This window comes from Labrus mixtus, chromosome 2 (assembly GCF_963584025.1).
Source record: "Labrus mixtus chromosome 2, fLabMix1.1, whole genome shotgun sequence".
NCBI classification, from domain to species: domain Eukaryota; kingdom Metazoa; phylum Chordata; class Actinopteri; order Labriformes; family Labridae; genus Labrus; species Labrus mixtus.
In genome coordinates this window covers 6,802,828-6,817,762 of record NC_083613.1, presented here as the reverse complement: position 1 = coordinate 6,817,762, position 14,935 = coordinate 6,802,828, and the positions used below count along the sequence as shown (strand labels likewise).

At 39.0% G+C, this 14,935-nt stretch overlaps 1 protein-coding gene across 1 annotated transcript in view; it reads left to right on the top strand.

Moving 5' to 3' along the window:
• Positions 1-4,032: 4,032 nt before the first annotated feature.
• akt3b (v-akt murine thymoma viral oncogene homolog 3b) overlaps positions 4,033-14,935 on the top strand; it is a 29,217-nt gene continuing 18,314 nt past the window's right edge. Inside the window, exons 1-2 of the mRNA XM_061049097.1 lie at positions 4,033-4,167; positions 9,559-10,058. Of these exons, the coding sequence (XP_060905080.1) occupies positions 10,013-10,058 (46 nt within the window). The 5' untranslated portion in view covers positions 4,033-4,167; positions 9,559-10,012. The remainder of the gene's footprint in view (positions 4,168-9,558; positions 10,059-14,935) is intronic.

Sequence of the window (14,935 nt, the reverse complement as noted above, 5' to 3'; positions counted from 1 at the left end):
CATATTCTACTTCTTTTTAACAAGTTGAAATAAGTCTCAGTGCTCCCCAATACATGTCTGTGAAGTCTCTTGCCAAAGATCCACTGCACTCCGGTGTTTTATCATGCCTATAACCCCTCTGTTTCAGCCCTGCTCAGAACAGGCTGTTTCTGTGTCTAAAGCTGTACTCCACATTGTAAGAAAATGATTACATGGGATAGAAAACTATTTCACATGATAAAAGGTTCTATTTTCTTCAATATAAAATATTTTAAGGTGCATACTGTCACCTACTGTATCGGTGTTGTAGGGCTTGGTAGTAGATCGAGTCAAGTTAAGATTATTTATATAGCACAATTAAAACAACGACTGATGAACATCATGAAACATGAATGTGAAAGAATACAAAAAATTGAATAGGAGCATAAACAAATGTTACAATGTCAAGCTCCACTTGGATTAAAAGCCAACACAAAGACGCTCGTCTTAAGTAAGGATTGAGCGGTTCTGAGCTTAACAGGTAAACTGTTCCACAGATTTAGAGCTGCCAACACAAAGGCTCTGGCACATTGGGTTTTTACCCTGCATCTAGAAACATCCAAGAGCATCTAGTGTGTTTTACCGGTATGTTGGTGCAACAGCTCAGACAAATAGTAAGGTGCCAACTCATTTCAAGTTTTAAAAACAAGGCATAAAATATTAAACTAGATCCTGAAGCTGACAGGAAGCCAGTAGAGGAGTGATGTGGTCACAGCGTCTTTTACCAGTCAGAAGCTAGCTGCAATCTGAACCGGCTGTTACCAGAGAGATGACTGATCCACACCAACATACAAAGAGTTAAAATATCCTAACAAGCTGTAATATACATAGGATAGATAAAGATATGGCTTTACCTTCCCCAACATTCTCAACTGAGAACAGCTTGACCACCGAGCTAATCTGTTTGTCAAATTTGAAGGCACTGTCAAAAATCTCTGGTGAAGGCTAACAGGCCATGAATACTGTCAATACCATTCAAGAGTTCAGATTCTCTTAACACTATGACTTTTGTTTTGCTATCGTTTAGATGCAGAAAGTTTGGGATTCAATATTTAGACAGCTCAGCTAGGTTTGCATCATTTTTTTTGTTTTGCTAATCAGTCACTCCCTGCTAAGTGCTAAGGCTCTTTACTCAGAAGAATGCCAAATGGAGCAGCAAGAAATTCAGCCAGTCTCACAGATGACTGGAGTACATCCATGTACTAATTCAAAAAATAGACTTTGACTCATGAATCATGAATCCAGAATCATTTTGAAACGAAAATAGATTCTGAATCAAAATGTGAACCCAAGAATCGAAATCAAGTCGAATCGTGAGACACCCAAATTCCCAGCCCTAGTAGATAGACTTGTAGGTCATCTGCAAAACAATGAACAGTAATATGTCTTTCAAAAAATGAAGCATGTACAAAGAAAAGAGTGTGGGGCATTTAGGGACAGTACCTTTAATGCCAACACAAAGTTCAAGGCGAGATAAAAGAATCCTCTGAAAAGTCAAGTGAGCAGAACTATACACTCATTTGACTGATATTGAACAAATGTTCATTTGGGGCATATGGTGGAGTTTATATATATGTATATATATATATATATATATATATATAATGATTTTCTGTGTTGTTACTGAGCATGAGTAAAGTCTCTCTAGTCTGTTTAAAAAATATATTTTTACAATTTTGTATACATTGGACAATAATGATAGTGTCAGGATTAATGAAGCGAGAGGTCAAAAATGAAAGAGTTACATTTAATTAATCTCTTTGTCTGTACAGAATTATTCATAAATTTCCAAATAAAAAGACAAAGAAATATATTTTAACATCATAGTCCAGGAGTCTTCAACTGCATTTGTACAAGGGCCAGCTTTTTTCTTGACAGACACTGTGGGGGCTGGACTTTAAAAAATGCTGTCTAACCCGATGTGAAGACGTTGGTGTCACCTAACGCAAGTATTTCAGCCTTGGGATTTTGTTTTTATTTTTATTGTTCAATCACCCAGGTTAATTTATATTCTGGGGGTGTGATGGGAAGCATTAGGGGGCCGGATGTGGCCCTCGGGCCGCCAGTTGATGATCACTGTCAGAGTCTATGAAACGTAAAGAAACTATAGTCAATTCATGTTATTAGACAAGATATTAAACAGAGAAGAATTACAATCTTTTAAACAAGTCTAAAGCTTTAATAAAAAATGTTTTTTAAAGAACAGTGATTATTAAACATCATTCAAATTGCTATTTTAATAAAGTAATTTTCACATTAATTCCACATTAAAGTTTTTAATTAGTTTGGAAGTTTATGAAGTATTTTGTTTGTGTTTTTTGTGTGGTAATGAGTTCACAGTATACTCAGACACCTCTGAACAATGTCCATAAAACTGTCTCTTCTCATAGCATGAATTGTTTTGTCACAGATTATAATTGATTAATGCAAAGCAGCAGCATCGGTTCAGTAAGTGTAGCTTTGCAGCCAGACTGGAACCAGGATCCCCAAACAAAGCCTCCATTCACAGGAGGGCTTGGGTGGGAGGGAGGCGGGATGTGGGGGTGATATACATTTAGGTAAGCCGGATAAATTAATAAGGCATAAAAGTCTGGGGGAAAAAAAGGTTGTCAGAATATCCTAATAGTTGGTTTGAGAGTCCTGCAACATATTAGGTCTGCACTGGATCAGAGGGAGTGAATAAAACCTGAACTAAATGTGGACACATAGATCCGAGAGACACAGAGAGAGAGAGAGAGAGAGAGAGAGAGAGAGAGAGAGAGAGAGAGAGAGAGAGAGAGAGAGAGAGAGAGAGACAACAAAAGCTGGGGACCAACAAAAGCCCTCGATGCCATGAGGAGAGAGATGCTGCATTCATGGCCTCCTCCGTAAAGTCGTGTTTCCTGGTATAGAGGAACACAGACCAAGTCGTTTTTTCATTTTTAAGTGCCAGCTTTAAGTAAACACAAATCACGGGAGGAATGTTTTTTTTTATACATTTCAACTTAATTGTAAACAATGTCACTCTATTTTCAAAATGCAAATAGATAAGTAAATATCTCTCAGATGTATTTTGTTATAGGCTACCTGGTAATAAAATTCAGTGTTCAATTTTATTCTTGAAATTTCCATTTTGTTCTTGAAATTCTGACCTTATTCATTCACCTTATTCAGATTTCTACTAAAAACTCAGCTTATTTCTCCATTTTGTTTTAAAGATCATAGTTTGGCTGATTTCTATCATTTTATAGGCAGCCAATTTCATTTAATTTTAATTGTTTTTGAATTAAGTGTTCTGTTTTGTTTTAATTAATGCTTTGTGAAAGAGGGGCAGATATTATAAGATTAGTCTTGTTTCTGCTCCTTTTCATTCAACATTTGAGATTTTATGTTTGTTTGTTTTTCTTAACTTTATTGTTTGTTTGAATGAAATAAAATTTACAAATAAAAAAAAGAATAGTCTACACATTTTATCAATTGAGATTAACATTTGAATCTCATATAATCTCAAACCAATAACATGTGTATACAATATCTGGAAATTATCTGGATTTAAGACTGCAAAATTAATTTACATTATTTTCCACAGAGATCTCTCTTTGTTACTTTTGTTTGAGATTTATTGGATATACAACTTATTATTAAAAAATGTGAAAATAATCAATGTTGTATTAATGTATTAATGTTTTATGTTATTTTTTAAGCGTTTTGTCTTTAATCATGATAATAAAATGTTTTAACGTGCCCCTAATGATGCTCGTTTTTGGCCTTGATTTATAGACAAAGTGCTTCAAATCCCCAGTATCAGTCTATTTTCCGGCTGGATGGGTCATTGGGTGTATGCATTTATTTCCGACCGCCCCTGAATGCAGCAGGAGTCCTCCCAGTCAGATCTGGCTGAACGTGACGTGCCGACTCGGAGCCGAGCGAGGTTTCCTTGCGGAGCTGCGGAGGGAGCTGGTGGTGTCCGTCCGTTCTTGTGTCTGTCTGTCTGGGACACAAAAACCCTCCTCTCTTTTCGGCTGGACACGGCATCCGCGGCTATGGATCCATCGCTGTCCTCCTCCTGCTTTCGCCGCTGAGGGACGTTCCTCCGTCGGATGCTCCAGTGGCCATAGAGGAGGGAAGGAGGAGGAGGAGGGGGCATCCCTATCATTCTTCGACTACCAGGTAAAATAATTATTATAACATGCTTTAACTGGCTCTAGGCAGGATGAGGGAGAGGGGGGGGGAAAGGAAGGGGTGGGGGTCGTGGTTTTTGGGGGAACGTGGAGCGGGTTTGTCGCGGGTGGGAGCGGAGGTTAGCATACTAGCTAGCTGCTGTTAGCGGAGCTGCTGCTGCTGCTTCGTCATTCGCCAGTCTGGGATGGAGGGATGCGGCGCCGGGATGCTGCTGCTGCATGAGGGAGGGGAGGGCTTGTAATGATATCGGTACCGTCCGTATGGCCTCGGCCCATCTCTGTGATGAACGACCCCCCCGCCCCGAACTCCCCGTTTCCCCCCCTCTTCACCTCCTCCCCGGTCTCCCATCCCTTCAAAAATACTGATGGGAATTTCATCTCTCTTCAGTGAGACGCATCATTTAGCTCAGCTTTCAAACAGCTCTTTTTTCACTTCCAGCTTTACACTTCACAATTTAGACAAGTTTTGTAATTTTTTACACTGCAACCTTCCTTTGATAAAATCCCAGCTGTGTTGACTTGATAGACAGCACAATAGCACTCCATGCAATGTGATATTGCCCAACACACTGCTGAATAATGTTGCTCATAAGATAAGATAAACTTTTATTATTCCACAACAGGGACATTTACAGTGTTACAGCAGCAAAGAGTAAGGAAATACATAAAAAAAGAGAGAGCACAATTACAGAGCAGAAGAGCAGTAATAGAGCTGCGTTGTTCAGCCCTATGAGTAGTTTGAGCATTCACAGTATGTTATTGCACCAATTCCATATATTATTGCATATAAGTATCAGAGGATATTATAATACTATGATATATATTGTAATCATGACTCTCGAGTAGGACAGGACTGGTTGGGATAGGCAAGGCACTTTATTGTCATTGTATAAAAGAACACAACAAAACTTTCTTTGCAGCAAACCTGTACAATATAAAATCTGTTCAAATATTAAACATCATCCATAGGTATGTACGTATTAAATATAGTTGATTTGTACATACATACAGATAGATAGATAGATAGAGAGATACTTTATTGATCCCGAGGGAAATTCAAAGCATCCAGTAGCAGGTTACAAAGACGTACATGACATGAAACATTTGTTACAAATTAACCATAAAACCGACCCCCCCCCCTCCCATACATAAATATTAACCACAAAAAAGATTTAAAGAATACCTCTAGATGAATCAAACTTAAACTGTGCAATTAAAAATAGACTTATATACATATATTTTATTTAATCTGCAATATATACTGAGAAAAATAAAAACGACATATGAAATGTTTTTAGTTTATCTTGCAGTTAGTTTACATTTCATTTAACCATGTTTTGTGTGTGGATAAAAAGGGTCGGATCATCTGCTCCCCTCAGTCACTTCAAAGAATCGACTCGTTCATGAACTGCACATCATTATTCTAAAATGCAGCCTCGCATTTCAGTCTGAGGTAAATAAATAAATGGATAATCAGTGATAAGACGTTTCAGTTGATGCAACAAAAAGATGAAAATGGTACATGAACCAGCTCCATCTCCTGCCAGTGACTGTGTGTCGGCCTGCCAGCCAGGCATCCTGCTTGCTAACCGGCTAACATTAGCAGTAGCATCATCCCCCTCCCGCTAGCATCCCTGGCTAGTTCTCCTCCTGTAGCCGAGCCATCAGAGGCCAACCTGGCTTACACAACCGTCGCCCTGACCCGGGCACCCCACACCCGGTGATTTTATCATGAATATGCGGTGAAATAGTCGCTGTCAGATATGTATCCACGTCTCCAGCGTTGAAATGTAATGGAGCACGAAAGCGGATGTTGTTATGTAACACATAATGACACCATACGCCCTTGAAACAAAAGCTGTTTTTTTTCAGTATTTGTTTGTTTGTGTGCACGGTGCGGGAACCAAACATGCCGGCCAATAAATAAGAGCCAGGGTTTGGGGGGTGTTTGTGGCTCTTAACCGGCTTCCGAAATAGACAGAGGCTGCTCCTGTCAGCCATTGTTTTTGTTGTCATTGGAGGGCTCGCATTTGTTTTCCAGCCTTGGATCTTCTCATTGATTAAGTAAGTGTGTGATGTGCATTGAAGCAACCATAACACATCATGCATTGTTTTAATATTTGGCTCTAAAATGTCATAGTGATAACCATTGTCATTATAGTGACATCCTTTATTTATTAGTTATAATATATGAAATTGTACAGAAAAGGCTAGCCATGAGTATCAGATGAAAAAAAACAACACACATTAGTGTTTAGTTCTTCGTAAAATTCAGGTATGAAATATATAATGGATGCACGTAGGGCTGGGGATATATCGAGTTTTTAAGATATATCGATATATTTTCAAACAAGATACAGGGTAAGACAATATGGTTAATATGGATATAGTTTATGTTGCATTAAAATAACGTTACAGAGGTGCCAGGTCACCTTTTTCTCATCTCACTGATGATGACTGACTGTCTGTCCCTCTTAACCCTGCTCCTCCTCTCTCTCTCTTTTATTGTATTTAAGGAACATTTTTATTTTATAATATTACTTTTTAAATTCACAAAAAGGTAGTTTATTTTCCATGTGTTTTCACTGTTAATAAAGTACATATCGATATATATCGAGTATCGCCATTCAGCTAATAAATATATAGATATGAGTTTTGGTCCATATCTCCCAGCCCTAGATGCACGATATAAAAGAAAAATTATTATTCTGGAATTATTTTGAAACATAGTACAATAAAGAATTGATTGGACACATTACTGATTACAGTGGTAGACGAGCCTCTTCAGTATTCTGCAAATTCAAATGCGTTTTTTGTCAATGGAGTCTGGTTGCTTTGAAGGGAGTGATGTAATGTTGGTGTCTGCTTAAAAATAATGGATTTCACTTCAACATAAAGGTTTGTTTCTTTAAGGATGCTTTTTGTTTTTTGGACATTTGCAATTACAAAAACATGACACATTGAGTTTGACAAAAAGGTTATCTCATGATGAGTAACAATATAGAAAACTCTGTGATTGATATATTATGAGGCAGTCTTTTCTGAGTCTTATACTTTAGCACATTTTAAAGACAAGTGACTTCAGAGTTATTTACATGAGGAATAGAAAATCATTCTAATGAACACAATATATTATGTGATGTTTATGTTATTTTTTGCTTTTACCAGGGTGCAGGGTTGGGAAAAACTATTGCAGAAACATGCCATTGTCTCGTAAGATCTAATGATTGCTATATGAGTCTATAACGCAAACAACTAGAGGCTGTTGTAGACCATCAAGACCGTGTTCTGCAAACTAACTTAACAGTTTCTGTCAGTGGAGTCAGGTGGCTTTCAAAAGAGCAATATCTCAGGATTTTCTGATTCAAACAATGGTTTAAACTTTAAAGGGTAAAAGTGTTGGTGGAGGTGTTGAAAAAGGGCAGATGGGGAGAAGGAAGGATGAAGAGGAAAGTAGGATTTAGTGGACAAAGGGTGAAACAAAGTAGGGAGTAAAGAAATTAGTGAGTTGGATAGAAGAAGTGTTTGTAAAAGAAAGAGGAAGGGGGAAAAGAAAAGAGAAGTGATAATTTGGCATTGAAAAAAGAAAGAAAGAACTACCATCATTTTGTAGGGGCGGAGGATAAAATGATGGAAGGCCAGACGGGGAAGGAGTAAAAGTTCATAGAGAAGAACTTATGGAGAGAAAGAGAGAAAGGAGAATTGGAGAAAAAGGTGGGGAATGGAGGGAGTAAAGGACTAGGAGGAGGAAAAAGACTTGCTTGTGACTGCAAAGAAAATGGAGAAGCAGACATGACTTTTCGGAAAATAGGGCCAGTGATGTAGTTAAAGAAAAAGTAAGGCAAGAGGAAAACAGTGACGAAGAAAAGAACAAAGGATATAGAAAGGGAGACAAGGAAATGATAGTTTGAAAGGGATGGGACTAAGAAAGACGGAAGAAAGCAGAGAAAGAGCAGGTATAATTAGTTCAGGTAAAAAAGAGTGATCAGTATTGGAAAGAAAGGGAGGTGGGAGAGAAGGAGTAAGGAGGGAAGGGACTAAAGAGGAAAGAAAGAATGGATAAGAGAAAATGAAAGTATAAGGGAAGAAGTAGTACGAGAGAGGGACAGAAAAGAGGGCGAGAGGAGGAAGAGGAGAAGAACCATGGGAGGCTGAAATTGTGAGAAGGAACAGAGAATTCTGGAAGAAGAGGAAGAGAGGAAATACAGGAAAAAAAGAGGAAAGGTGAAAAAGGAAATGCAGTATAGGAGGATGCAAAAAGGAAAAACATTTGGAGAGAGTGAAGGAGAAATGAGGAAACGAGATGAACAGGAGGAGAAGGACACAAGGGGGGGGGGGGGACCAGCAGAGGAGAGAGGTAAAAGAGAAAGTAAGGGAGAAGTGTCGGTTAAATATGAGCAGATTAATGATGGACGGATGGATCGGAGGAAAGAAAAGGAAGGAGAGGAGGAGGTTTTTCTGATTTTCTTGCTTTAAAAATGTGCTGTAATAACATCATGAAGCAGATTTGTAAAAAAAAAAAAAAAAAATCCAAACTTTCTTTTTAATTTGTCTTCAAGAAAAGAAGTTTGTTGAATGGAGGTTGGATTGATCATTTCTGATGCGTTCCAGGAAGTTGAATAAACTAAACACTGATTGACTTTGCGACAGTATTAAGATGATTGTTCGCACAATGTTTGATCTAAAGTGGATGGTTGCATGCAGTTTATAGAGGTGAATAATTCAGCGTCAGATTACTGCTGATGGGAGCCGGGATATCATTACTGTGGATAGTGTTCTGCCTAATTTTGTTCTCCATACAGACTGTTTTCCATGCATACACCAACGTCTGCTGATTAGATTGGTCAATACAATGACCACAAAAGTATTACAATCGGAATCCAGAAAACCATTATGAAAATACAGCCTCATGAGTACAGATTCTACATATTTACAAATCTTTACCGTAGAATAGGGAAAGAGTAATGATAGAAAAAGGTTGGAAGAATAGAGAAGGAAACAGGGGGAAACAAAGGAAGGGAAAGATGAGAAGATGTGAGGAGCCAAGGCAATGTGAAAGGAGAGATGAATAGTAAAAGAAGGAAAGTGAGGGAAGCAGGGAAAATGGAAACACAGATTGAGAGAATTAATTGATTGGGAGCAGAAAAAGGAGTTAATGAAGAAGCCAGAGAACTAGAGAAGGAAATGAGAAGGAGAAATTGTGAGAAGGTATCTAAGGAGGGCAAGTACTGAAGGAAGCAAGGAGGCAGGAAGTGTGTCAAGGCTCTGAACAAGTCTCTGAACAATGCTGTTTTTGCTGTGTGAGGGAAACTATCCACTGACCTGCTCTGTGTGTGTGTTTTCTCCCTTCTCTTCTTTCTCTGCCTCCCTTTCCCTTCAGGCTGACTCACCGCTGGAGCGCCTGAACACAGTAGAAGAAGAAGAGGAAGAAGAAGATAGAGTTCCAGAACAGGATTGAAGGAAAACTAAAACAAGAAGAGAGCAAGAAGGAAAAGGGAGTGAGAGAAGGAGGGGAGCAGAAACCAACCAAAAGAGGTGAAGAAGACAAGGAAGGGTGAGGACGGGGAAAGTGAGGTCAGGTCGGCGGGCGAGAGGAGGAAAGAGAAAGTGATTGTGAGAAAGAGAGAGAATACAGGAACAAGTTCCGAGGTTAGGTGAGACTGGGTGCAGGTAGGACGGAGGTCAAGTGGTCAGACAGAAGGCTGGCTGATTGAGCTTCAGCTGAACAAGCTGTCCCACTAGCACCACCAACCCCCCCCCCCCCTCCGACAGCTGTCCCTTCACCGTCAGCACACTGGGAGAACTGGGAGGACTGGTGACGAGGAGAAGCCACCATGAGCGACCAGAACGTCGTCAAGGAAGGCTGGGTGCAGAAAAGAGGTCAGGTCCATTTTTTCATCAACTAAGTGTCCATTCAACCATGTATAGATTTAATGCAGAAATGTCTCTGGGTCATGCTATTTCATATTTTTGTCAGTGTCAATAAACCTCATTAAAAGACCATAAATATCAATGCATTGCTAGGAATAAACAGTAGTGTATCCAAAAGAGGATGTATCTTCTTCCTCTACTGATTTTGCATCCATTCAAAGCCTGCCTTGAATTTTGTGTCAAACCCAACTAGCACACAGGAACTAAAAGTTACAGGTTGTCACTGAATTCATCAAAAATAAATAAGAAAACATATATTTTGTAAACAAGCAATACTTTTTCACTAAGCATGGGTATATTTATTCATTTCTTAACACTTTTTTGACGCAGTCAGATGAAACTAAAGCTTGCTGTTAGCTACCCTCAGAATCATTGGTGCCAATTTATTCCTGATGTATTAGCCTATTACTCCAACATTATAATACAAGAGAAAAAGAAAGAACTACCAGTATGTTGACCTTGCTGGTGTTACTCCATTTGTTCTTTTAAGTGAATTTACTCTGTTGACAACATGGTGTCAGTCAGTTTTATCTGCTTGTGAATTGTGCTGCCCAATTAATTGCACACCGTCAAAATGTCACAAAATACATTGGAAACGTTTTGGTACTGAAACATTGGCAATGTATTTGTGCAAATTTACAAGCATGCATAGGATATAGCTTAAATACAAAGAAAATGGTGTAAAATAAAATACAGGCAAGTAAGGCGTGTGGTAAAAAGTATAAAGCAGCGAAACTCTGCTTAAAGGCTTTATTTGATCCAGCAGATGTCGCCCTTGAGCACCAGCATGAAACCAAAACAACTTGCGGTGCATTGTTGTGTTAGCATGCTAATGCTAGTGATCTTTATTATGCTCGTATCTTCACACTGCATGTAAATTTACCTGAAATGAGCGTGATCTAGAAACACAGTTAAGCAGTGAGTACAGTATGTTATTCTTCTTTTCTCTAGTCCCTCAATTAAACAACTTTTATTCGTGAGGGGAGGAGTCAGCCGGCCGTCCCGGCGATGTAAACAAACTGAAGATATGACTCGGAAAACTCGGAAAACATCGCAGACAGTGGGACTCGGGTGTTACACCCATTGTAGACAGTCATGACTCACAGAGTTATTTTCAGAGGATATACTTGATTTATATTATATTTAAGTGTGAAAAATCACATATAAAGACTTTAACGTGAATGTCATCACCCATTCCCTCTCAATAATTCTTGACAATTACCTGCGCCATCCATACATCTTTCACTTGGTCTTCATATGGATCTTTTTTTTCCAGAGAGCTGGCAGGGAAAATTGTGCTATAAGTCCAGGTCAACAGATTCAGATATTTGTATTCTCATATGCAGCCCACCTGGGTATTGCTGAATTTGCAGGAGAGCAGTGCATGTGTGAAAGGAGCTATAGAGAGTAATAGGCGAAAAATTGTTTGTTTATCTTTGCTGTAACATAGGTGGTGGTGTTCGATGGTGTTCGACAAGGTTCCTGTAATTTTTTCGAATGCTTTGAACTGACTGAAAATACAAGATGAAGTATTTTCAGATTAATTTGATGTTAAGGGTGCTATAGTAAAACACATTTTGTTGGTTGTTGAAAACACAGGGCTGAGTCAGAAAAGAGTGTGTGTTTTTCTGCAGCTTGGTGTAGACACAGTATGAGTCTGTCTCCCAGTTTGAAGAACAGCACCTCCAAACAATGGTTGTTTACCTGCCAGACGGCGACTGAGAAGGCTGGCTTTGCAGGGCTGCAACCCAGTCTGAGCTGCACTTGGCTGCTGTGTTTTTCTCACAGTGATTTAAGCGTATGTGTGCTAGTGTGTGCTGGAGGTGTGTCTCTGGGCTGAGCACAGGCCTGTTGGCTGGCAGGCAGGGGGAAGTTTCTCTGTGGCACTATGAGCATACAGAGGATGACCTAACATTCTGGTTCCTTCCTCTCCAGCCCCTGCAAGTCCCTCAATTGTTTATTGCACCTCCATGTACTCTTTTAATTCATTCCTTACAGCCCCATTAGCTCTCTGGGCTTGTGAAATCAAAACTGTGGGTTCACATCCAGTTCAGCAAGATTTTGAAACTGGATTGAATAAGCGTATCTTTTGAAATAAACCAAAATAGAATGAACTTTGAATTCAAGTAAACATTGCCATTCTTGACTGACCAGTAAAAGTTAGTGGATGTTGTAAGTTATAACCTGTTTTATTTGTTATAAATGTGAATGGATTGGGCCTGATTGACCTGACCTGATCACAAACTGTTTTAAGCTGTTGTTATAAAAAAGATTAAAACAGTTATTGCAAAATAAGGCTTTAGAAGGAAAAAAAATTGATACTGGTTTGTGGGGACAGTTGAGCAAAGACTGGGGGAATAATGAGAGGCTGCATAACTCCTTCAATGTGATTTTTCAGCTAATATCCTTCTGTAGAGGATGTGTCATAAAATAATTCTATTCAGATTGTAAACCAGTGGGTAATCAATCAAAATAAGTTAATTGAGTTAATAGAAAGAAAGAGTGTCTATTTTGCACTTTTCTATCCCCCAAATCACAAAACTTTAAGTGTCAGAGCCTTACATCTTAAGTCACAGAGTTATATTTTTTTGTTTATATGACCACAAGCAGGTCCAAATGTATCTAATACATATACATAAAGATCTGGTCTACACCAAATTCATTGTTACATCATTCAAAGAGACCCAGCATTCATCCACCATGAACAAGCACTAGCCAACATTAGAAAGAAAAACTACCCCTTGTCAGACAGACATTTGAGTTGAACCAGACTCATGGGTATACAACCATCTGCCCTAAATAGATGGTTGTGTGCTCTTGATTTGAGTTCTCATAAGTTCTCATTGTATTGTCTTTGAACTTTTTTGGATAAACTTGCAGAACCTACATAAATCTCAATAGCTGTAAACAAATGTTATCTTTGCCTTGAACATATCTTCAAGTCAGGTTTTCCACCACATCACAGCACTGAGGTTGCTTTGGTTAAGGTATTTAATGACATCCCTTTGAACCCAGACAGTGGCAGAACTTCAGTCTTAGTTCTACTTGATCTCAGTGCTGCGTTTGACACAGTTGTCCACAATATATAAATCAACCGACTAGAAAACTGGGCACAGGAGGAAACTGGTTTTAGTCTTTCCTAAAGGACAGGGACTTCTTTGGGTCTATGGGTAACTTCAAATCTGACAAAAATTACATGTGGAGTTCCTCAAGGTTCCATCCTGGGGCCTCTCCTGTTTCACATCTGCATGCTTCCACTTCCTGAGATAATAGGAAACAACAAAATAAGTTGTCGTAACTAAGCAGATTACACACAGCACGCTTCACCTTCAAATTCCAGTTTGTTTGACTAGCGTGACTGGTCTGTTTTGTGTTCAAGCACGGTACACATCCTGGGCCCTGGCACGCTTGGAAGAGGTCTGCTTCGGCAAGGTACATTTCATGCCTGAGCACAAGCACAGGCACAGAACGTGGACAGCGTTCCTTTATTGATAAATCCTGGAGTGTTGTGGCTGTATCCGACTAAAATGACTCAAAATAGGCAGCAGAGTTGGTAAAAAGATGCAGTATTGTTCTCTTTGTTGTTCTCCGATGTGTGGACGCTGACTCCATTGCATTCAGGCTACTTTGCTAGTTTTAATAAGGATCATAATTTAGGGCAAAATTATACATCAACTATGGATTTCTGTTTCAGAGGGGATACAAAGGTGTTTCTGTATAAAATCAGATTTTTAATAACTCACTGACATTTGCACCACCACATCCTGCAAAAAAACCAACACATATCTAGATTATATAATGTGGTTTTTTTTTTTTAGCTCTGTCATTTTCAAACCACCAACCATATATGAAATGGTTAACTCCTGTAGCCTTATGTCGCCATGTAAATGTGCCATGTGGATACATTGACTGATTATCCTCCTAACGTGTATAACATTGAAGTGTAATGCTGCGACTACACTGTTAAAGATTTATTTCATAAATCTGTCACTCTGTCAATGTGATGCATTGAGAACATAACTTGCATACTACGGTCAGACTGGACATTTGTTTAATGATGCAGTTTTTAGTTTCCTGCTGTTTATTTCTTCAAAATAACTTAAAGAAAAGTCGTTTTTGGCCTTTTTCGAGTTGTATCAGCTGTGGAGCCTTTTTATGTGAATTATGATGCCTGTTCAAGAATTGACCAGCACTGCAGCCTTTTATGATCTTTTATAGACGCACCAATGCTCTTTTTTAAAATGATTGACCGGCAGACATTCAGAATTTACTTGCAGCATATATAATTTAGATGTTCCTGGAAGTTATCTCATGTTGTTAACTTGCTCTTCCTCTGCTTCTCACCAGCCTTTTAGTGGAACTGTCTGACTCGTTTGTCTTCCCGTTTCTGTCTTTGTTATCCTCATCACTGTTTTTCAGAAGACGTGTGAGTCATCAGATGTGTGAGGAGAGTTTCGTCAGAGTTTGAGTTGATGGATAGATGCTGAGACAATTCAGCTCAGTCATTGATCACTGAAACACACACACTTTGGTTACAGCCCCCTGTTCTCTGTTAGCTCTGGTGCTAACATGACTCTGTAAGATGCCACCACATCAGCAGGCCAGATTAATGTATTCCAACATTTTTTTTAATTCTGTCACAAACTGATGAGTCAGCACAGCAGGACACCAAACACTTTGTGGCTGGGGAATGAGGATTAGCAGCACTCTTCTACTGTATTTCTCTTACACATTTTTCCTCTTTAGCTGGATGTATAAAGGCGTTGATTGCTTGTATTTTAAATAAATACACGTGCATACACACTCCTGCTGTGTTCTCACATCTG